Below are 24913 nucleotides of genomic sequence, written 5' to 3'. Positions count from 1 at the left end.
CCCAGACATAGTAATAACAGCCCCGACACAGTGGATCACATGACCTTCCTCTCTTCAGTAGGCAGGGTTAGAAGCGCTAACCCAGCCCATTGAAGAGACGGAGGACATGTGATCCCCGACATAGAGAGTGAGGGCCAGGAACAGGAGGCAGAGTCGGAGAGGACTCAGTTTAGATGATTCCAAGGGTCCAGAAGGGGTGATTGCACTTAAAAAGCAGGAAAATGGTACAAAAGCCATAATAAGTTGATTTTACCAAGATGGAAAGTTATGGGTGGGCTATTTATTAATGCAAAAATGATTATGGGGTGAATACACATTTAATTGAAAACCTGAACTGGAGACAAGAGTCAGGTTATTTTTGTAGTGTTGGATAACCTCTTTAAAGTGGTTATCCAGGATTAGAAAAAGAATAACTACTTTCTTGCAAAAACAGCACCACCCCTTTCCCCAGGTTGTATGTGGTATTGCAATAAAGCTACACTACTAAGCTGCAAGACCCACACCAAAACCGGGGACTGGAGTGGTGCTATGTCTGGATGAAGCATGTTTTCTAACCCTGGAAACCCCCTTTAATAAAAAGCCATTGACCAAGCATATCATCTTGCTAATACTATAAAATTAATAAATTATGAAATTTAACATTATACTATCAGCTGATGGTTTAAAATTCTAATCCTCTGCAGAATACACAACACCCATGAAAACCAAACGCTAAAGGCAGGGCAGTGGGAGTGTCTCCTAACCGTGCACAAACCCTTGATATACAACATGTAACGTGACACTTTGAACATGATTGTGTAAGTGTCCCTCCCCTTTAAGGATTACATCACTAAGACAATATACAAACACCCTGAAAACCTCGGTCCATTCAGAAGGTGTTGGCTAGCCTGCTGTGGTAAGTGTCCAGCTCTCACATGTAATAGCTTTATATTTGCTTGGAAAGTTTACAGGGGAAAAAAAGGTTAAACTAGTAATCCAGATGTGCCATTATCCATGCTATTGTATGAGGATTAGGAAATACTTACATTGATCACATACTCAGTGATCATACCCTGGGGCGGTTTATACGGAGTGTTGATGTCTTAATGTTACATAGCTGAGAAACAAAACAAGAATATAATGTACAGTTCGATAAACCAAAACCAGACACGCCTGCATTGTGCTTGTTGGCTTACAGCGCCATCTTGTGGACACTCTAAATCTGTATATATGTATGCCACATAATAATATGCATATTTAAAGTGGTTATCCAGGCTCATAAAAACATGGCTTCTTTCTTCCATACTTACATACTGTAAGTGTAGGTGAATGGTGAATGGACATACATATAGTTCTATAGCCCTGACTTGTAAGGATAATAGGACTATATAGGTGGTTTGTACTAAGCCCTATTGAGTCCCTGCCTATAGGTCATTTGGACCGCCTGGTACGGGCGTCCCCTTGGTCAGGCCAGACTGACCCTACATGTCCTCAATATAAGTCAAGATGTAAGCACCTGTTGATAATAGTGGGTGTATTGTAGGGTATGACCTGGTTTGTAGTGATGTTACATTTCTTAAAATATATTGTATGAGAGATATAGACTCACTAATCCCCCCATGTGCTGCTTAGTTTCATAACTTGTTGCCCTTGGTTACGGCCTCATGCTTAGTTTAATCTCAGTCACATGATCTGCCTGATCAGTACTGGCAGTTAGTTTTCACTTCACATGCAGCAAGGGGGATTGTGGGAAAGTGTCTGCACTGTTGCATGGCAACTGCAGGGTCCAGTTCAGAGAGGAAACCAGGAAGTAATCAGATGCACAGAGAAGAAAAATGGCACAGGGATGTAAGTTATTTTTACTAAAAACAGCACTTTTGTTCTCTTTTGCATATATGTATGTGGTACACATCTCATTTTACCTTCTGTGCTTCGTGGCACAACCCCTTTAACGATTAGGACCCGGGGTTGCTAGATGGTAACAGCAGTGGGCGAGCTTCTGTTTTACTTTGACATTTGTCACGGTAGCCAGGGTTGATGATACCCACACCCGGATATACTAGCAATGGGCTTTGTAAGGGTAGCACAAATGTGTGCGTGTAAGGACACTAGTGGGTTTCAGCTGGCTCAGGGTAGTGGGGCCCTGTCTAGACTCAAAGGCTCTCACCTGTGGGGGCTCTACTGTAGTGATGGCAATAGACTTACAGTTGTAGTACCTCATGCCAAACTTTGCAGTGCTTCTGTAGTACCTCCTGTAGACTTGTGCAGTGCTCCTTTAGTACCTCCTGCAAACATGTGCAGTATTTCTGAAGAAAGAAAAGTAGCAACTAGGGATGGTCCGAACCGAGTTCGGATCGGGTTCGTACGAACCCGAACCCTCAGTAATGATTACCGCTGTCTGCCCGCTCCGTGCAGCGGGTGGATCCAGCGGGAGGAAAGCCTGGAAAAATGGGATACAGCCATAGCCATAGGCTGTATGCCATTTTTCCAGGCGGTCTTCCCGCTGGATCCGCCCGCTGCACGGAGCGGGCAGACAGCGGGAATCCGATGCCGAGTGTTCGGGTTCATCCGAACCCGAACCTCGGCGGGTTCGGACCATCCCTAGTAGCAACCCCTTCGCAAGCGTAGACAGGGTGGTCCTGTTGTCCCTTTAACCATAGCTTCACCACTTTTGGAACTAACCAGACGAGATAAGACTTGTAAGAAGTATAATTCGTACCATAAAGTCTCGTACAAGGGTCCTGACCCCTAGGCCAGGGCTGGATATAGGCTTCAGCAGGAGCTCTAGTCGTTTATCTGTCTCTCCCTCCACTATCCACTTTAGAAGACCCTCCCGCCAGGAACTGAGGAACCTTCATGGGGGGTGACAGGACTAACCTCCCATTGGTGGGAAAAGTGCTGAAAAAAAGTGGTTTGAGTGTGTGATAGGGTGAAAGAGTGTGAGGTACCTGAACCAGTGATCAGCAATGAACAGACAAGTTAAGCCTTTCCATTCCTTCAGCTATGCAAAGACTAGAGGGAAAATGAGACAAGTGGTGATGGTACAAAAAGGCTCCCATCTTCCCAGAGTTACCATTTGACAGGTGGAATAAAGATTTAGTGTAACACCTGTACTGGGACACTACATCCATACCAGCTGGTCCTTACAGAACACAGGTACAGTGAAACCTCTGAACCAACCAACCAATTTTGCACAAAACAATCTGTTTTTAATGGAGAAAGAAAAAATGGTCAAAGGAAAAAAGTATAGTAAATGCAGAATTAAGTGTCTAATTCAAGCAGGAACATGTACCGCATAAATTTATCAGCTCTTTACACCATTCTATTCCATAATTGGTGTCAGCTGTTTAGACCATTCTATTATATCACTGGTGTCAGGATCTATAGACCATTCTATTACCTCACTGGTATCAGGATGTTTACACCATTCTATTACATCACTGGCGTCAGCTCTATACACCATTCTATTACATCACTGGTATCAGGATCTATAGACCATTCTATTACATCACTGGTATCAGGATGTATACACCATTCTATTACATCACTGGTATCAGCTCTATACACCATTCTATTCCATCTCTGGTATCAGGATCTATACACCATTTTATTACAGTACATCATTGGTATCAGCTGCCAGTGGCAGAGAACAGGGAGGAGGGGCAGAGATTGTGGCAGTGCACACTGCCAGCCCTCCCCTCCCTCCCTTTAAGCCTCAGTAAGCAGCCAGGACACCCCTCCCCTCTCTCCCTATCGGCCTGCATAAGCAGCCAGTACACCAGAGGCCTGAGGCCTCCGGTGTCCATGACAAGGGTCATCATTGTTATTCACTATGATGTCAGGAGCTCTGAAACTGTTTAAATATTCAAGCTACTGTACTGACTGTACTGTTAGAACAGTAGTGCACATATTGAAACAGTTTTGGAGCTCCTGACATCATAATGAATGATGATGCCGGGAACTCCGAGGTCCAGTTTGCAGAATACTGACATGTAAATGGACCCATAATTTTACATAGGCTCTTTACAGTGTGTGTCTGTCTATTGTGCCTAAATGTTTTAAAGGCTATAAAACACCTCCCAAGAAAAGTTCCTCTGCAATATCTCCAATAATAAAAAATGCAACTATAGTAAATACAATTATATACAGTATATTTATTCATTTTTGTATTTGTTGTATTTATTTGTGGGGATATTGAAGATTGGTAGCAATAAACTGCCCATCTGCCATTGCAGAAGTTGTCACATGTAAATATACAACATGCTGCCCCTGCCAAGGGTTGTCATTAGCAAGCTCATCATCAATAACAAATATAAATATTGTCATCATAGACAGGAATCCAAAATGAAGCTGTCAGTCCTTGGAGCAACTGGCCAGACAGGTGCAGCCCTGGTAACCCAAGCCCTGCAGAATGGACATGAAGTAACTGCTCTTGTGAGAAACAAAAGCAAAATGACCATCCAGCATGAGAATCTTAAGGTACTGTATATAATCTTATCACAAATACGTTGGTAGAGACCTATTATTACTGGCACAAACTTTCTCCTAAAAATCAAAATGCAACAGAATTGTCAAATCATCTCTAAAGTATGTATAATTGGTATAATTGTATGTGGCGGTGGTGCAGGGTCCTACTAAATATTATGAGCCTATACAGTATAAATTCACTGATACAAAGTATAGCTTAAAGCGACTCTGTACCCACAATCTGTCCCCCCCAAACCGATTGTACCTTCAGATAGCTGCTTTTAATCCAAGATCTGTCCTGGGGTCTGTTTGGCAGGTGATGCAGTTATTGTCCTCAAAAACAACTTTTAAACTGGCAGCCCTGTGCCCTATGGCCGTGGCTTACATTGTGTATGCATTAGGCTGGCACAATCTCTCCGTCCCTCCTCCCCGCCCTCCTCATCATTAGAAATGTTTCAGGATTGTCTCCAGTGTGAACATTGCACAGCTGCTTAACGATCCAGCCCATGTTCAGTATTCACACAGCTGAAGAATAGGAGGCAATCTGCCTGGAGCATTCCTAATGATGAGGAGGGTAGGGAGGAGGGACAGAGAGGTTGTGCCAGCCTAATGCATACAAAATGTAAGCCACGGCCATAGGGCACGGGGCTGCAAGTTTAAAAGTCGTTTTTTATGACAATGACCGCATCACCTGCTAAAGGGACCCCAGGACAGATCCTGGATTTAAGCAGCTATCCGAAGGTACAAGTGGTTTGGGGGGGTCAGATTGTGGGTACAGAGTCGCTTTCAGCAACTCTTAGGCCAAAGTAACACCCAAACTCCTTTTGAAGATTATATACGTGTATTTGACCTCTTGTGCAAATTTGTGACGTGACCATGTTCCCATAATGATAAGCTTTATGTTGCGGTATCAGTCTATGAAAATGTATGTGTTTTTTTTAGGTAGTAGAAGCCAATATATTTTCACAAGACTCATTAGCTGAACATTTTAAAGGACAGGACGCGGTTGTATCTTGTCTGGGATTCCCGTATAAAATGTTCTCATCGATAAGTGGCTACACAGACTCCATGACTGCCACTGTGGGTGCCATGCGACAGACTGGAGTGAACAGGATAGTGACAATGACCTCCTGGTACACAGATAGTAGGTATTTGCAGTATAGACGTTCCGATTTTCTTCTTGTGGTTGGTGGACAAGGAAATTATTTACAAGACTGATTATGGTGTTTTTTTTGTTTGTGAAAATTTCTGCTTACTAGAAAATAGAAAAAAATTCATGGAAAAATATTCAGCATCAAAGTAAAATTTTTCAACAAAGAACGCTTTCTATTATGAAAGGGGCACTACTGCTAATAATAAAGTGATGTACAGTGGTGCCTTGGATTACGATCATAATTCGTTCCGGGACCATGCTTGTAATCCAAATCCACTCTTAAACCAAAGCAAATTTTCCCATAAGAAATCATTGATATGCAGACAATTGGTTCCACACCCCAAATATAATGATTTATTATTCTGAATAACATGTAAAACAGATGAAACAGACATTCAGAAACAGCAGAATATGTGATATTATAAGTTACTGTACAGTAATAGAGAGGATGGAAAACACAAGGGCGGACAGAGACTGCAGGGAGCATGAAGGAATGAGCAGGACATATGTGGGCACATACATGCATACATGTTACAGCTATTAAGAGATTACCTCCACAGTCCTGTCCCCTGATGTGAGCCCCAGCCTGAAGTGGATCTGCTATGATTTGGAAGGTAAGGGAGACTTCCTGGGTCAGAGTACAGTGCTGTAGACCCCGCTATGCAGACCATGCCCCCTCCTCCACTTCCACCCAGTACAGGGAGCAATGCTCTTAAACCAAGTCACAATTTTGAAAAACTCTGAGCTCTTAAACCAAAACGCTCTTAAACCAAGTTACTCTTAAACCAAGGTACCATTGTACTAGCTGTGGTAAATATGCTGAAGAGGCTGCAATGCTCGCACGAGCACCATCGCCCATTAAAGGGGTATTCTGCTCAAACATAACTTTTAATTATAGCCCCCCCACAGTGAGAAAATAACAGGCAGCCTATTCTCACCATTCCATGCTCCCCCAATGTTGTCCTACAGCAGGTTCAGATTCTGGCAGCGCAATCCCACCTCCACCTCTGAGACGGACGTGTTGGAGGGTGACAGCCTGCTCAGCCAATCAGAAGCCGTGGTGCTGTCCCATCTCAGCCAGTGATTGGCTGAGTGGGCTGTCACCCCCAGACAAGTCCATCTCAGAAGTAGAGGTGGAATTGTTTAGGCTGGGAGCCAAACACGCCATAAAGGACATCAGAAGAGGATGTAAAGGTAAGAAATGGCTGTTTCTTTTCTCACTATGGACGGCTATATTTGAAAAGTTATGTTGGAGCAGAATACCCCTGCTAAAAAACAGGTGAACAATCCCTAACAATCTAAAATGGCTTATTCTGTGTAAAGGCCACAAATTTGGCTAGATAACCCTCTAAATTTTTGTATAAAGAACCAGCTATTTATATCAATATTTGGCGGCAATAACACATTGCAGATTGTGGCAGTGCCACAGATTGCGCCAAGAGTGGTTCCAAAATGAAGCATAATGAAGTATAAGGCTATGTTCACACTACGTAAAAGTACGACCGTTGTTGCCATCGGCAACAACGGCCGTACTTTGTGAGGTGTGGACATAGCCTTATCTTTTGTGGGATCCCGGCCGGAGCGTAAACACACCGTATACGCTCCGGCCAGGATCTCGTACTGCGCCGCAAATAACTGACTTGTCAGTTCACACAATGAAGGGAGCGGCTCCGGCCGCTTGCTTCATTGTGTGCTGTGGAGTGTTCTGAACCCCGCCCGCATCAGAACCCTTTGGCCGGAAAGATCATCCAGACGGTACTTTAGTACCAGCCATTCCGTGACTCGGCTGGGGTCACCGAACGGCCGGTCTCTTACGTTGTGTGAACATAGCCTAATAGTATTTTGCATCTACATCTGTGCTTAGCTCTGCTAGTGTAATTTCAGCCTTTGGAATATCTTGATCTTTATGTTGTCTCAATGACAGACGGTCCAGATATATCAACCTGCCTAAAGCCAGACTATCTGGTTCTGCCCCTAGCGACCAATCACAGTTCAGCTTTTATATGTTAACAAGCTCTGATAAAATGAAAGGTGAGTCGTGATTGGTCGCTATGGACTGATAACTGATAACTCTAGGCCATTGTTGCAGGTTTAGGCCTCATCCACATGGCCGCATTAGGACTTTATATACAAGCCCTAAATTCTTCAATTGGGTCCCACTAGTACCTCACATTTCTTTAAGGGTATACAATGTTTTCTTCCAGATCCTAGTCTTAAATCAATTAATCATCAATTAATCTCATTGCTGTTTATGCCATTATGGTACACAACTGCTTGGGTTAGGGTATTCCATAATTTGACTGTAGACAACCATTTATATGTATTGATGTCTAAAACGCCATTGCTTCCCAGATGTCAAATGCTACCTGGTCCATGGCACAGTCAGATGCCTTATCATGAACCTTTTCTTCCCTACAGAATGCAATGCTGCATGGAGCATTATATGTGCTATGATTCCATTCAGTATCTGGTACATGATTCTGCCATGTGCATGAGGCCTTGCCTGTGGACCAACCTAATATACACTATACACTGTATCATATAGCTGGCTGGCTTAAAAGTATGTAGAAATGTGGAAAATAAAAGCAGTGTTTCATTTCTTCCTGTTTTAGCTAAATAAGATCTTTTTTCTACTTTCTCTTACAGCGAGCTCAGCACAGAATGCCTCGTTCTTCGTGAGGAATCTACTTGTACCGCTAATTAAAAGTGTCCTCATAAACATGCGGGAGATGGAAAACTATCTAGAAAAAGAATGTTCTGATCTTAACTGGACTGTTGTAAGACCACCAGGGCTCCAGAATACACCAGTGACAGGTAGGCATTCACATTCTTCACAGCTGTGTATGAATATATAAAATTTATCACAAAAGTTTTAAAAACGTTTCTCCAGGTACTGATATTTCCATTGATTGTTAAAACAATGGGGCAAAAGCTCTCATATTAGCACTGTCTATGAGCCCATCCTCAGCTAGGGAAGAGAGACAATGTTTTGCTTAGCGCTTTTGTAATGTCCCAGTACAGGGGCGCTACAAAGTCCTTATCACCACTTGGTGTATCACTCTCCCCTGTTCTCTGAATCAGCTGCACAAAACAGTGTAAGGGTATAGGCACACCTCAGAAAATAGGAATCCGCCACTCGCGCCCGCTCACGGACTGCGGCGGGCGCATGCGTTTCCGCCCGTGTCGTAGACTCTACTCTATGCATGGGCGGATTCCGTCGTCCGTCCAAAGAACGAATGTGTTTAACCCCTTAACGACATCGGGCGTAAATTTACGCCCTGATGCCGGTAAGGGAGTTCAGAGCGGGGCCGCGCGGCGACCCCGCTCTGAACCGCGGCGGTCCCGGGTGCCGCGTGTAGCCCGGGACCGTAGGTATTAGCGGGCACGGTCCGATCGCCGTGCCCGCTAATACAGTAATCAGATGCAGCTGTCAAACATGACAGCTGCATCCGATTACCGGATTCAGCTGTTCTCTGGTGTCTAGTGGAGGAGATCGCTCCTCCGGGATGTTATCCCGGAGGAGCGATCTCCGTTTCTGAAGCCGGCCGGGGACCGCTCCAAGATGGCGCCGTCCCCGGCTCGGCACTCGTTTACTTCCGGCTGCAGCAGCCGAAAGCAAACAAGTGCCGATCTCATGGATCTCTGCAGCATATCTATGCTGCAGAGATCTCTATGAGAGATCAAAGCACTTATACTAGAAGTCCCCCAGGGTGGCTTCTAGTATGAGTGTTAAAGTAAAAAAAAAAGTGTTGTTAATAGTAAAAAGCCCCCTCCCCTAATAAAAGTCTGAATCACCCCCCTTTCCCCAGGTTATAAATAAAAGTAAATAAATAAATAAATAAACAAACATGTTTGCTATCGCCGCATGCGTAATCGCCCAAACTATTAATTAATCACATTCCTGATCTCGTACGGTAAACGGCGTCAGCGCAAAAAAATCCCAAAGTGCAAAATTGCGCATTTTTGGACGCATCAAATCCAGAAAAATTGTAATAAAAAAAGCGATCAAAAAGTCGTATATGCGCAATCAAGGTACCGATAGAAAGATCACATCATGGCGCAAAAAATGACACCTCACACAGCCCCATAGACCAAAGGATAAAAGCACTATAACCCTGGGAATGGAGCGATTTTAAGTGACGTATATTTGTTGACAATGGTTTAAATTTTTTACAGACCATCAGATACAATATAAGTTATACATGTTACATATCGTTTTAATCGTAACGACTTGAGGAACATATATAACAAGTCAGTTTTACCCCAGGGCGAATGGCGTAAAAACACATTTCCCCCAAATAAACAAAATGCTTTTTTTTTTTCAATTTCACCACACTTTGAATTTTTTTCTGGTTTCGCAGTGTACTTTATGCAAAAATTCAGCCTGTCATTGCAAAGTACAATTAGTGACGCAAAAAATAAGGGCTCATGTGGGTTTCTAGGTGGAAAAATGCAAGTGCTATGGCCTTTTAAGCACAAGGAGGAAAAAACTAAAACGCAAAAATCGAAATTGGCTCTGTCCTTAAAGGATTAAGCACGAGCGGAGGATTCCCCGATGGATCTTTCGTCTATTTCCCAAAGTGTGCACATACCCTAAGTGATACATCATTCTGTTCAGCTTCTCTGTCACTAGTTTATGCTACCCATAGCTAGAACACTATAAACCAGCTGACAGAGTCTCTTTAAGTGCTGGACTCTGTGCTAATTATTATCCGCCGCACCTTTACCTTCACCCACACATACCCAGTGCTACCCTTAAAAAGCCCAGTGCCAGTGTCCCTAGGGGTGGGCATCACCACTCCTGGCTACCATGACATGAGTCCATTCAAAACACCACCTAGCCCACTGCTGTTACCACCTAGCAACCCCAGGTCACGCACTTCTGCCCCTTGTTTCATTGATTGGTGAGAGTTGAGCACCCAGACATGGCCTAAACAGAACTTCTAACATGTCTGACATATTGAAAGTTTCTAAAAGTGCAGTTCACATGGTGTATATTCAGCCTCTGAAAAAATTATTTTGGTAGCTAATAAAAAAAAAAGAAAAGAAAGTTAAATGGTAACACCCAGTAGTCAATTTAATCATACATTTCTAAAAGGAATAACAGAGGAACGTTACATAGACTTGTAAGTAAAGATGCTCCACAAATGTAATTTCTCTGGGAATAACAACTATTAAAGGGGTACTTCAGAGACAAAAAAATTTTGTTAAATCAACTTGTGCCAGAAAGTTATTTAGATTTGTAAATTTCTTCTATTTAAAAATCTCAAGTCTTCCAGTACTTTCCAGCTGCTGTATGTCCTTCAGGAAGTTTTGTATTCTTTCCAGTCTGATGCAGTGCTCTCTGCTGCCACCTCTGTCTGTGACAGGAACTGTGCAGAGTAGGAAAGGTTTTTTTATGGGGATTTGCTAATGTTCCTGGACAGGTCCTGCCATGGACAGAGGTGGCAGCAGAGAGCAGTGTGTCATACTGGAAGGAATATACCACTTCCTGCTGAACATACAGCAGCTAATAAGTACTATGAGACTTGAGATTTTTAAATAGAAATTAGTTACAAATATATATAACTTTCTTACACCAGTTGATTAAAAAAAAATTAAAAAAAAGACAGGAACAGATGTAAAATCCACCTTAGCGTTAGTACCTACAGACTAAATACTATCTTTATCTATTACAGAAAAAGAAATATTGACCCATGATGGATATTTTGTTCCTGATGAAAAAGGTTACCCAATAACCAACACAGTATCACGAGCAGATGTTTCACGCTTTATGCTCTCTACACTCACTGATGACAGATGGACAAGGAAGCTAGTCGCCATGTGCTGTAAAGGATAAGGAGGGATTTGGAGTGGTTATTGGATTTACTTACAGCAAATTACTTTCCTTTGCAATTTTGGCCACTTGGTTACTACAGGTGACTGAGGGGAACACTACTGGCACATGAGATTACACACTTGAAATAAATTTGACATTTGCCTTTCTGTTTCTATGGAAATGATCACATCTTTCTCTGTAAAATGTAAATGACATGTATCTGTTCTTATGTGCCCAATTACAAATTGAAGTATTTCATATTTTTTCTAGTACAGAAATAAACTTTAACAGGAATTTGACATGCATGGCATACGCTTATTACTAGTTTTGTGTTTTTAACTTAACAGGGTTTTCCAATTAAAACTAACTTGTCAACAGAATAGGGGACAAGTTCGAGATCGTGGGGGGTCTGACCTCTGTACCCTCAGTGATCTGCATATTGGCATTTGTCTCCTTCGTTTTGAATACAGCTGTGGGTCAGCTTTCTCCAGCGGCTCTATAGAGAATGAATAAATGCTTTACACCGCACTACCCCTTTAAGGAAAGTATATATCATGTTTGCCCTCTACATTTGGCATGTTTGTGTACATGTTGGCAACCTGTCAAAATAGGAAGTCGATGTATACTGTAGCATAAAGACAGCCGCCCCTCAAGTTTAATTAGTACATGTAGTCAGTTGAGACATAGCACATTTTCTGAATGCATGTTTATTCTATGGGTCTGATAAGGGCTGGGAGCTACTTCATTCCTGCCCAATAAATGTACAAATTCAGAAAAAGGGCTGAATGTATCACTGGTTGACCATCTTTAGCCCATTAAGCTTAGTGGTCCTGCTTTTAAACCAAAGTATACCTCGGGCTGCCTGAAAAAGCTGGATCCAGCTTTTCCAGGCACCCAGAGTCAAACAATACAGAGTTTAAAGGCAGCAGACTGATAAGCCGACTGCCGAGCCAACAAATCGCTAAATACAGTACAAGCATGAGGCTGGCTTCACACTGCCTTAAGATCTCTGAAAAATGCCAATAAAAACACCATCCAGTATGTGTGAAGGCACCCCAAAAGTACTCTCTGCATTATAATTCACCCTGAACAGCTACAGCTGTAGGCTACCAAGCTGGCCTGGCTGGGCCAGGGAATCCCATAAAGTTTGGTCTATGATATACAACCAGCTTACAGACTGAATATAACAGATGTGTGAATCTGGCCTAACATTAGAAGGACACTACTTAATGCAGTCAGATGCCAGATTGCTTTACTAAAGCACAATGGTGCGTTTAAACAGACAGATTTATCTGACAGATCTTTAAAGCCAAAACCAGGAACAGACTATAAAACAGGGATCAGGTCATAAAGGAAAGACTGGGATCTAACCTCTTTTCATATCCATTCCTGGCTTTGGCTTCCAAAATCTGTCAGATAAATCTGTGTAAACACACCCTAAAGTCAGCTCATCTCAGGCTGCAAAGTGCTGATAGTAATGGTTCGTTTACACATACAGATTTATCTGACAGATTTTTGAAGCCAAAACCATGAACAGACTAAACAGAACAGGCCATAAAGGAATGACAGACTTCTCTTTTCAAATCCATTCCTGGCTTTGGCTTCCAAAATTGGTCAGATAAATCTGTGTAAATGCACCATAAGGGTTCGTTTACACAGACCGATTTATCTGACAGATTTTTGAAGCCAAAGCCAGGAACAGACTAACAGGGAACAAGTCATAAAGGAAAGACTGAGGGGGAGATTTATCAAACTGGTGTAAAGTGAAACTGGCTCAGTTGCCCCTAGCAACCAGCCACTCCACCTTTCATTCCTCAGATTCTTTGAAAAATTAAGGTGGACTCTGATTGGTTGCTAGGGGCAACTAAGAACTCTGTTTTACACCCAATTGATAAATCTCAGTTCCCCCAACCTTTTTCCAGATTCATTGCTGGCTTTGGCTTCAAAAACCTGCCAGAACATGAACTGCAGAGAAAAAGGCTCAGTTTACCCATTAGCATGTCTTGTGCTAAGTGCACTTTTATTTTGTGTTTGGGGGGGGTAACCACAGACAGCACCCCAGCTAAAATTGAGTAACTTAAGGACTACTTACAGAGTCATGCTACCCCCAGCAGCATGACGTCACAGCATGGCTGCGTTCCAACACCACCATTCTGTGCCACAACTTGCACCAAGAGATTCCCACTGCAGCAAACGTCATAGAATGATGGCACTGGAAAGCAGCTAAGCTCTGACGTCACGAGAACCTTTGTGTGCCATTTTGCAAAGTGACAAATGCTCAGCATTTGGCTCCCAGTGGCTGGAGAAGATGGATGAAGCTAGGGCTGAATCACTCTTCTCCAGCCACCAGGAGTGAAATGCCAAGTGGTAAGCTCCTTGGTAAACAGCACGGACTAGTTTTGCTGATGTCTAAAATACATTCTTGGGCAACATTAGAGTTGTGCCGCAGCAATATTACATTGCTTTGATGCGGTTTCCAGTCATTGGATTTCTGCAGATTTCACACATGGCAGTTTTAGAAAACTGACATTGCAGCTTGTGAAAAAAAAACAGAAGTGGATCCAGAGAAGTACAAGCTCTCCCTTTATATTTTCCATCCCATTCAAATCCACTTAGGATTTTGGCAGTAACAGTTTAAAAAAAAAAAAAAGCCATGTGTGAACCCAGCCTTACTGATTACATAAAACCACAGCCAATAGATGCAGTATTAGGCTACAAACACACACGGCTTATACGCTGCATATTTACTGCTGCGATAAACAGCAGATTAGATCTAAATAACTGAACACAGTATCAAATCTGCTGCGTATCTGCTGTGTGTGTTTGTACCCTTATGGTGCGTTCACACCTACAGGATCTGCAGCTGATTTTCTGCAGCAGATTTCATTTAAATAACTGAACACAGCATCAAATCTGCTGCAGATCCTGTAGGTGTGAATGCACCCTTAGGGTACAAACCCACACACCGTAAACACTGCAGATCTGCAGCAGATTTGATGCTGTGTTCAGTTATTTAGATCTAATCTGCTGCGTATCGCAGCAGTAAATAAGCTGCGTATACGGTGTGTGGGTTTGTACCCTTAGGCTACTAACACACACACACACACACACACACACACACAGTATACGCAGCAGATTTGATGCTGTGTTCAGTTATTTAAACCTAATCTGCTGCGTATCACAGCAGAAAATACTTTGCGTATACGGTGTGTGTGTTTGTGCCCTTAGACTTTAAATAATCACATTTGAAACAAGTATTAAAAAGTTTTTCAAAATTTTATTGGTGTAGAGGTTAAAGTCCGAAATATATACAGAAGTAAAGACCATAACCAAACTAGTAAAAATATACCCATTTTCTAATAAAAAGGTTAGTAAGTATCAAATACAAGTGACAACTCAAACATGTTAAAAATACTAGTACACATGGCATTTTTGTAGCAGACTGGATGAGGGACAGCATTTAAAACCCAGAGTCCTAAAAGTCAGTAATTATGCTTTAAGTAGCTTTGTGCAAACTTTGTCCAGAATAAAATCAGCCCCTTTGTTCATCCAGCAATTGAGAGCATTACAATGAACTTGTCAAGCACACAGGGGGTGTCTGAGCATCTTAAAGGTGAGTTAAAGATACATTCCCATTTACCCCATTTGTCACACTTTGGAAATGGGGATGGCTAGCGTGTAGCCTGCCGTTATGGACAGTAGAATGGTCACCTTCATCGCCACATGGAGGCATGTACATGCCAATCATATCTCTTGAGCAGACTCTTTGAATCTGTGGGGTTATTGCAGGAGGCGGAGAAACAGATTCAGTCTTGACCCCAGACACCATGCTCATGGCAGCTGAGCCTTGTGGGTTGTATTGTGGCGTTACATTATATGTAGAGGATGCGTTCATAAAGGCTTGAGCAGTAGGCGTCACATGGTTATAATGATAGCCATTGAAGTCATACCTGTGCGCTGGTTGGACCGGAGGACTGTTTAACCCTTGGTGCTGAACATAACCAAGCTGCTCCTGCATCAGGGCATAAGGGCCATTTGGCCAGCTGTTCAGATGGCCATAAGGATCTGTCCTTTGTGCTACCCCAATAGTGCCAGATAATGGGGTTCCATCTAAAGCCATAAGATCCCCAGGCAATGAATATCGGTCCTTTTTCTGGCCCCTTTGCTTCCTCTTTGGTTTATACTTATAGTCCGGATACTCCAACATGTGCTCGGCTCTTAGTCTTTTGGCCTCATCTATGAAGGGTTTCCGTTCTTTGTCACTAAGAAGCTTCCAATTCGCTCCCAACCTTTTGCTGATTTCAGAGTTATGCATTTTAGGATGTTCTGTCATCATCTTCTTCCGCTCTGCTCTAGACCAAACCATAAAAGCATTCATAGGCCTCTTAACTCGGTCTCGGTCTGGAGTAGCAGCATGGTCTTTAAACGTTGAAACCGCTTCTACAATCTGAGGTTTGCATTCCCTTCGAGGGCCTTTCATGTTGGTATCCAGCATGGTAAACATTCAAGACCAATGTGGTAAATAAACTGGAACCCAACCTCTCCAACAGCTTCAGCTACCTGACAACCCCCTTTGGTGCAATTTATAATTGTCTGCATGCTTGTCCCTTGAAGTCAGCCAATGAGAGCCAAACTTCATGGTTCAGCCCACCAGCCCAAATTTTAGGTTAACCTTTTCCAAACCAGATTTATATAAGCTATAGTGCTATATGGACTTATTTACACACTTTTATTTTGTTTCTATTTCTTCCAGTTTTTAAGGTGTGAACCTGTTAGTTTTAGATCATATGTGTATTTGATTTTTCTATTTTAATGTTGTGCTCCCCAATTTCAGGCCCACCAACAGGTCATGTTTTGAGGATTTCCTATACAATATAGTATAATTATATACTTGGTGATATACAGGTGATATAATTATATCACCTGTGAAATTATAAGGAAATCCTTAAAACATGACCTGTTGGTGGTACTGGAGGACTGGAGTTGAGGAACTCTGCTCTAAACAGCTTAAGGCTATGTTCACACACTGTCAAAATGACGCCAATTTACAAAAAAATACAGGTGGTTATTTTATAGCACGAATAACGGCTGTTATTTGTTAGTAAATGTCAGCCGTCCGGTACAAATACCTGTCATTGTCACTGTGTCTGAACATGTAAAAAATGTACACTATAGCACTTCCCCACACAGACCCTCCGGTCTAAGTGTACTATCAAGCACAAAAACTATATAAGGAGATGCAAAAGTTACCTGTCCCTGTGTCCTGTAGGGACAAAATAATTCAAGTCCAGTAGCGTGGTAACAGCATCTCACTCAGGCGGAAATATGGAAAAAAGAAACTTTATTCCAGCATGGCAAACAGAGCGACGTTTCAACCTTATAGGTCAACCTTATGCTTGAGAAAGACCTATAAGGTTGAAACGTCGCTCTGTTTGCCATGCTGGAATAAAGTTTCTTTTTTCCATATTTCCGCCTGAGTGAGATGCTGTTACCACGCTACTGTGTCTGAACATAGCCTAATAATTATTTCTCCTCATTGAGATTACAGATTCTTAAACATAGAACAGGTCATAAAGGAAAGACTTATATATTTTTTTTATTTCAAATCCATTCCTGGCTTTGGCTGCAAAAATCTGCCAGATATCTGACCCTTAGGCCCCGTTCACACTGAGCAAGAACTGTGGAATTCCGTGGTGGACAGAATCCCGCCATGCTCAGTGTCCTGCTTTGAGTGAATGAGAGGGCTCGCACTCCTCCGCTGCTGCCGCTCTCCGCCTAAAGAACTGACATGTCATTTCTTTCAGCGGAGAGCGGCAGCAGCGGAGGAGCACGCGCCCTGTCATTCACTCAAAGCAGGACACTGAGCACGGTGGGATTGTGCATGGGGGGCTTAAATTCTGCCTGAAAACTTTCTGCTTCAATTCCTCGAGAATTGCTCAGTGTGCATATACCCCAAAGAAGTAACATGTAAGGGTGCGTGCACACTACGGAATACTCGTGTAAAGGCTGCGGATTCCGTCGCTGGCCCCTGCTCGGGGCAGCACCCATCTCCGTCCGTGCCATAAAATTCTTTTAATGGATGGCGGAATCCGTCTTTGCCTAGAATGGAGTCTATGGCACAAGCAGAGATGCGCGCGCCCGCGAGCAGTGGCCAGCAACGGAATTTGCAGTGGCCTTTACGCGCGCATTCCGTAATGTGCACGCACCCTCACTTCTTTTGGCAGAATTTGCTAGAGGAATCCAATAGAAGTCAATGGGGCTTGAATTCTGATTGCATTCCGCTTGAATTCCACTCGAATTCAGCTCCTATTCTGCAGGAGCAGAATAGAAGAGGAATTTCAAGCAGAAATTCCTCGTCTATTGCTCAGTGTGCATGAGCCCTTAGGGTATCTTCACACTGAGGAATCCACACGCATCACCCGCTGCATACATCTCCACACGTGTCATAGACTCCATTCTATTGTTGGGCGGATTTCAGAATGAACCGGTACATTCTTTGGATGGACAGCGGAATCTGCCCGTACATAGAATGGTATCTATGGCATGGGCGGAGATGTGTGCGGCCGTGACAAAACCAGCGACAAAATCAGCTGGAACATTTCCGCGCACATTCCTCAGTCTGTACATACCCTCAGGCAGCATTCACACGTTCCGTGCCGCGTGGCTACTTCATTATAGCCTGAGGTGGGGGGACTCCGTTACAGGCCTTCCACACCCATGTTCCGCATGCAGAGTTTTTTTGCCCCTTAAACTCTGTTAAGATGATGGACAGAAAACCTGACAGACCCCATTAAATTCAGGATCCATTCTTGTGCATTGGTGCGGCAGTTAATAATTTAGCTCCGTAAGGGGGCATTCACAAGTTCCGTAAATATGGACGATGTGCTAGGGAACAGATTTCGAGGTTCACTGAGGTTTCTGTACAGTCGACCACAACCCAGTTGATGGACTGCCTGCTCAGCCAGTCAGTGACTGGGGCGGGTCAGGCATTTTCCCCCAGAATTTGGATGGAAAACGTCTTCCCAGCAGGAGTCCTGAAGCCTGTCACCTGGCACTTTGGGAGCACAGGGAGAGGTAAGTAGGGGTTGTTTATTATGTTACCCCGTCCCTGCCGGCTCAACTTCTTTTTTTTTTTTTTTAAATCGCCAGACTGCGATGGAGGCTCTGAATGAAGCTGCTGGTGTGGACCTAGCCTGAAGAGGGACGTTTTATACACACAGCTTATGTAGCAGGTTTTCATTTACCTTTTTGATAGGAATAGGTCAAATTTCACATGCTGTTTCTTTGGTCCATAAAACTGCCAGCTGTTTTTACTGCACTATTCTTTCATTACGTGACTCAAAAAATTCTATTGGGGAAAAAAACATCAGAAAAAAATGCCAACATGCTTACAGATATATTCTTTCTGGCATTTTTCCCCACCTATACAAGTCTAGGGAAGAAGAAAACTTCACTACTTCTTAAAATCAATGGGCGGATTGTCCCACACTGTCCACAAATGAGAAAGCCAAGCAGAAATGGCTCACACGGGCACATCTTGTGGCTGTGTGAGCATATAGGCAACATTTACACTGCGACAATGCACAGAAAAGTTTAACGGATAAACAATCATTTGATTACTTACACACACATACTGACCTGTTATCGCTGGTAGTTTGCCTGAACAGCCGATTGGCATCCTGACAGGTGTAGAACTTGTCATTTAGGTGTATGGGCAGTTATCTTCCCTAGAGCTGTGGCTCTCAACCTGCAGTACACGTACCATAAAGGGCAGGTTGAGGGGGTATGTGTTGTGTCTTAAAAAATATAAAAAACCTTTTGTAGTTTTGACAATGGAACATTGTTGAATGGTAGTGTAGCATTCTGCAACGTCCCGAAGCTTCTGAGGCCGACCTGGATATTCACCTCTTCTCAGCAGCGTCATTACCCACTGCCCCACACTTGCTGGACTCTGGAACACCCTCTTACAGCCTTTCCTAGCAGCTGCCAAAGTCCCCTGCAACACTCCTCCTGTTTTATATGTGACATATCTTACTTCACAGGTTCTCTGGATACAGGGGTAATACATGGATACAAAATGTAACTTTGGCTACAGTGGACATACATGGCTACAATGCAACTCTGGCTACAGGGGAAAATACCTAGCTACAAGGGGGAACTGGCTGCAGGGGCCTTACCTGGCCAAAGGGGGCAACTCTGGCTATGTGGGGCATATCTGGCTATAGGGGTCATACCTGGATACAGGGGCATACCAGTCTATATGGACATTATTATCATCTACATGGTGTATACTATATCTGGCTAGAGGGGTTAACTGGCTACATGGGGTATATCACTATGGGGTATAACTACATGTTGAATACCTGGCTACTTGGCAATAATTGATGGCTATATGGGGCATTATTACTAGCTACACAGAGGAATATTTAGCTACAGGGGACATACCTGACCACATGAGGGATACCTGTCTCAATACGGCATATCTGAAACGTCAATTATTTGGGCGGACAGCGGATTGAGCTTCAGAATATCATTGAGTCTCTGGGACAGGCAGAACCTCAAGCAGAGTCTGCCGCGCAGCTTCCACTTGAAATTTCGGCATGTTTTTCATAGTGGAAACATACCCTAGACAATACCCTAATGTTCCTACACAGAATTATGCTCAGTATTCAGTAAACAAAACCAGGAGTGGATTAAAAACACAGAAAAGGTTATGTTCACACACTGTTGAAATTTAGTGGATGGCCGCCATTTAACCCCTTCACGTCAGTAATATATACATATACGTTTCTACTGCAATACCCCGCGCAGTAGGAATGTATATATACGTTCCTGCGTGTCAGAGGGGTTTAATGTGTGCGGGACAGCTGAAGTGAGAGCGGCCACGCACACATCAGTGTCCCGGGAGCCGAGGGTAATGACAGGCAGCTGCGATCCCGCAGCTGCCTTCCAAGGTACTCAGTGACAGGACAAGCTCCTGTCACTGAGTAATCGGGACCCCTGCGGGTCCCGATCACTTATACCAACGGGCAGGGGTAGTCCACTTACCTCCATCCTGTTGGATCGACGTTCCATGTATAGAGTCTGCTCTCAGGCAGACTCTATGCATTGATTGCCTATAACACTGATCTATGCTATGGTATATAAATGTATATGTAATCTAATGACTGCATGTTTTACTGTGAAATGTGTTTAAAAAAAAAAAAAGTTTTTAAAAGTAGTAAAAACCGGTTATAAACCTTCCTCCAATAAAAGTTTAATATACCTCCTTGCCCATTATAAAAATAAAATATATAAACGTAAAAAAATTAACACATTACATCGTAGCGCGCGAAATTGTCCTATCTATTAAAATATAACATTATTGTCCCACACGTTAAACGGTGTAAACAAAAAAAAAAACACCAGGATTGCTGATTTTTTAAAATGAAATATTATAAAATAATTAAAAAACGATCATAATTTTTCTGTTACACCAGTATGATATTAATAAAAACTAGAGATCATGGCGCAAAAATGACACCCCAACCAGCCCTGTAGGTGGGAATAAAAGCACTATGGCTCTTAGAAGGCGGGGAAGAACATTTCATTAATCTGACCCAGACATCCGTTCATCAATGGGCTCGGTCTTGGCAAATAAGTAGCGTTATTTTAAAACAACCACCGTTGTTTCGAAATAATGCCGTTAATTGCTATTAAATGGCAGCCATCTATTCAATTTCAACAGTGTGTGAACATAGCCTTTATGTGTTTTCAATCCACTTCTGGTTTTGGGTGAGTGCACACTATGGAATGGCAACGGAAAACCCATTGAGCAGTGTGCATCTCGCATCCAATCGCGGACGCGTATCACCACCCGTGTAGACTCCATTCTTTGAACGGGTGGATTCCGTCGTCAGTCCAGGTTCATTCTTTGGACGGACGACGTAACCCGCCCGTGCATAGAATGGAGTCTATGACACGGGCGGAGATGCGCGCCTGCATCAGTCCGCGATCTGGTGCGGGCTGCGGAATGCAACGGGTTTTCGTTACCATTCCACAGTGTGCACGCACCTTTTGGCTCGGTTCACACGTTGTAAGAGTGCGGCTGTATTTGCGGCTGTAATTGTGCGGCGGTATTTTTGGTGGTTCGTGTGTATGCTTGGAAGTATAGGATATGCGGCTGCACAGTGCACACTATGTATGAATCTACGGCCCTATCGTAAACGGACCCGTAAAAAATGAACAAGACCATTGTTTGCGGCTGAACATGCGGCCGAGGATTGACAGGCGGTCCATACGGAGTACTTCAAAAATAGCCGGCAATGATGCCGAATGCCGATGCCTCTAATAGTTAATATATTAAATTAATCAAACACATTTTCTTTGTAATCAAGACACTTTCGTTGATCAATAATTTATTTCTAACGAATCCATCATTTTGCAATTAAATATACTGTTAAAAAAAATAGATATATAAATAAATGTATATTTATCTATATATTTATTTTTTGACAGTATATTGAATTGCACAATGATGGATTCGTTAGAAATAAATTATTGACCAACGAAACTGAATTTATTTCAACGAAAATGTGTTTTCTTAATTAAGTATTAATTAGTACAGGAAGCTCCATAAGCCGTTAATTCATATTGCCGGCAATAGAGCATTCTGTACTAATCATCACTTTACTTTAATGAAAACATCAAATGTTTCTTCTAATTATGTTATCACAATAGCATTATTAGAAGAAACATTTAGAATTATATGTGCGCTCAGCTGATTGGCTGATCGGCTCAGCGCACATATAATTAGCGGGTCTGCAGCACAGTGACTTCATTGTGCTGCGGACCAGCGAAGAGGACACATCGGGGTGAGTATACAGATCTCCCCACCCCCTCCCCAGCACTGCACCCCTCCCAGCAAGGAAGGGGGGTCACTTAACCCTTTCCTTGCTGGGATGGGTGCAGTCTGACATCAGTCTGGCCCTCAGGGGGTTAAGGGGGATGCAATACATCCTCCCTTAACCCCTTGGGGGTCAGACTGTAAGCAGCGATCTGTAAAGATGCTGCATACTGTAAGGAGCACAACACCGCTCACAATGATGGGTGTTGTGCTCCTGTTTGTGTGTTTTTTGTGTGTTTCTCCCTTTTTGTTTTTCAGATATCGGTATCCTGTGGATTACGTCGGATTCCATGGACTACGTCGATGACCAGCGTTTTTTTAATGTTTTTTTTAATAAAATGGTCAATGAGGGGTGTGGGGGTGTTTTTATTTGAATAAAAAAATTTGTAAACTTGTGTCTTGTCTTTATTTCTTTACTTTATAGACTTAGTAGTGGAAGCCGTCTAATAGACGGAATCCATTACTAAGTCGGGGCCTAGTGTTAGCCGGTATAAAATGGCTAACACTAACCCCCTATTATTACCCCAGTACCCAATGCCACCAGGGGTACTGGGAAGAGCCGGGTGCCAGTGGTCCCGGAGCGTCAATATTGGCGCTCCTGGACCGGGCGGCAGCAGGCTGGTAAGATTTAGGCTGGGGAGGGCCTAAACCAATGGCTCTTCCCACCCTGGTGTTACCAGGCTGCTGTCGTTTGGTTTTTAACCCGGCTGGTTATAAAAATAGGAGGGACCCTATGCGTTTTTTTTTAATTATTTATTTATTTAAAAAAAAAACGCATAGGGTCCCCCCTATTTTTATAACCAGCCGTGTTAAAAACCAAACGACAGCAGCCTGGTAACACCAGGGTGGAAAGAGCCATTGTTTTAGGCCCTCCCCAGCCTAAATCTTACCAGCCTGCTGCCGCCCGGTCCAGGAGAGCCAATTTTGACGCTCCGGGACCACTGGCACCCGGCTCTTCCCAGTACCCCTGGTGGCATTGGGTACTGGGGTAATAATGTGGGGTTAGTGTTAGCCATTTTATACCGGCTAACACTAGGCCCCAACTTAGTAATGGATTCCGTCTATTAGACGGCTTCCACTACTAAGTCTATAAAGTAAAGAAATAAAGACAAGACACAAGTTTACAAATTTTTTTATTCAAATAAAACACCCCCACACCCCTCATTGACCATTTTATTAAAAAAAACATTAAAAAAACGCTGGTCATCGACGTAGTCCATGGAATCCGACGTAATCCACAGGATACCGATATCTGAAAAACAAAAGGGAGAAACACACAAAAAACACACAAACAGGAGCACAACACCCATCATTGTGAGCGGTGTTGTGCACCTTATAGTATGCAGCATCTTTACAGATCGCTGCTTACAGTCTGACCCCAAGGGGTTAAGGGAGGATGTATTGCATCCCCCTTAACCCCCTGAGGGCCAGACTGATGTCAGACTGCACCCATCCCAGCAAGGAAGGGGTTAAGTGACCCCCCTTCCTTGCTGGGAGGGGTGCAGTGCCGGGGAGGGGGTGGGGAGAGCTCTATACTCACCCCGATGTGTCCTCTTCGCTGGTCCGCAGCACAATGAAGTCACTGTACTGCGGACCGGCTCATTATATGTGCGCTCAGCCGAACAGCCAATCAGCTGAGCGCACATATAATTCTAAATTTTTCTTCTAATAATGCTATTGTGATAACATAATTAGAAGAAACATTTGATGTTTTCATTAAAGTTAAGTGATGATTAGTACAGAATGCTCTATTGCCGGCATATGAATTACCGGCTTATGGAGTTTCCTGTACTAATTAATATTTAATTAAGAAAACACATTTTCGTTTAAATAAATTCAGTTTCGTTGGTCAATAATTTAATTCTAACGAATCCATCATTGTGCAATTAAATATACTGTCAAAAAATAAATATATATATAAATATACATTTATTTATATATATATTTATTTTAACAGTATATTTAATTGCAAAATGATGGAATCGTTTACATTTAATTATTGAACAATAAAAGGGACTTTATTAGAAAGAAAATGTGTTTTATTAATTCAATATATTAACCATGAGAGACATCGGCTATAGTGCAGAGGATCGCAAACCCCGGTAATAGCAATTCATGTAAACTGTTTCCCTGCTTTCCCAGATGCATCCAGAGGTGTTTGCATCACTTTCTTAAGATTTTATTTGTTATTTTCAGTTGAACCAGATTTCCAAGTAAATGACCGTATGTTTTGAGCCGCATGTCTATTTTTTCCCACGGCCGTAGTTTCACCCGCACATTTACAGCCGCATAAAAAATACAGCCGCACAGTTACAGCGTGTGAACCCAGCCTTAGGTTGCAAAATACTGAGCAAAAATACTGTGTGGGAAGTAAGCCTTAGGCTGGCTTCACAGATAGTATTTTCATCAGTATTTGCAGCCAAAACCAGGAGTGGGTCAGATTCTTGTTTTTCCCTGTGTCAGTTCCACTATTGGTTTTGACTACAAATACTGACCATTGTGACTATACTCTTTGTGACCTCAACCTAACATCGATTAAATTCTGGGACACACAATTTAATAAATTCCATAAAGTCATCAAACTAAATATTTACAATGGATGTAAACAGCC

General features: G+C 42.9%; 2 protein-coding genes across 3 annotated transcripts; one reads left to right on the top strand and one right to left on the bottom strand.

The window, feature by feature from the left end:
• The first annotated feature begins 789 nt into the window (after positions 1–789).
• LOC138797645 (flavin reductase (NADPH)-like) lies at positions 790–11716 on the top strand. Of its 2 annotated transcripts, none has more exons than XM_069978065.1 (5): positions 790–895; positions 4311–4458; positions 5389–5590; positions 8246–8413; positions 11278–11716. In XM_069978065.1, exons 2-5 carry the CDS (start codon positions 4324–4326, stop codon positions 11436–11438), a joined length of 666 nt encoding a protein of 221 aa, XP_069834166.1. In that variant the 5' UTR covers positions 790–895; positions 4311–4323; the 3' UTR covers positions 11439–11716. The 2 variants fall into 2 exon arrangements, with proteins under 2 accessions (XP_069834166.1, XP_069834165.1); XM_069978064.1 differs by lacking the exon at positions 790–895 and adding an exon at positions 1694–1827.
• Positions 11717–15024: 3308 nt separating this feature from the next.
• LOC138796943 (transcription factor Sox-3-like) lies at positions 15025–15921 on the bottom strand. Its single transcript, XM_069976689.1, has one exon. It carries the CDS (start codon positions 15919–15921, stop codon positions 15025–15027), a length of 897 nt encoding a protein of 298 aa, XP_069832790.1.
• Positions 15922–24913: the final 8992 nt, after the last annotated feature.

Source organism: Dendropsophus ebraccatus, chromosome 7 (genome assembly GCF_027789765.1).
Source record: "Dendropsophus ebraccatus isolate aDenEbr1 chromosome 7, aDenEbr1.pat, whole genome shotgun sequence".
In the NCBI taxonomy this organism is placed as follows: domain Eukaryota; kingdom Metazoa; phylum Chordata; class Amphibia; order Anura; family Hylidae; genus Dendropsophus; species Dendropsophus ebraccatus.
This window is presented reverse-complemented; position numbering and strand designations above follow the sequence as displayed.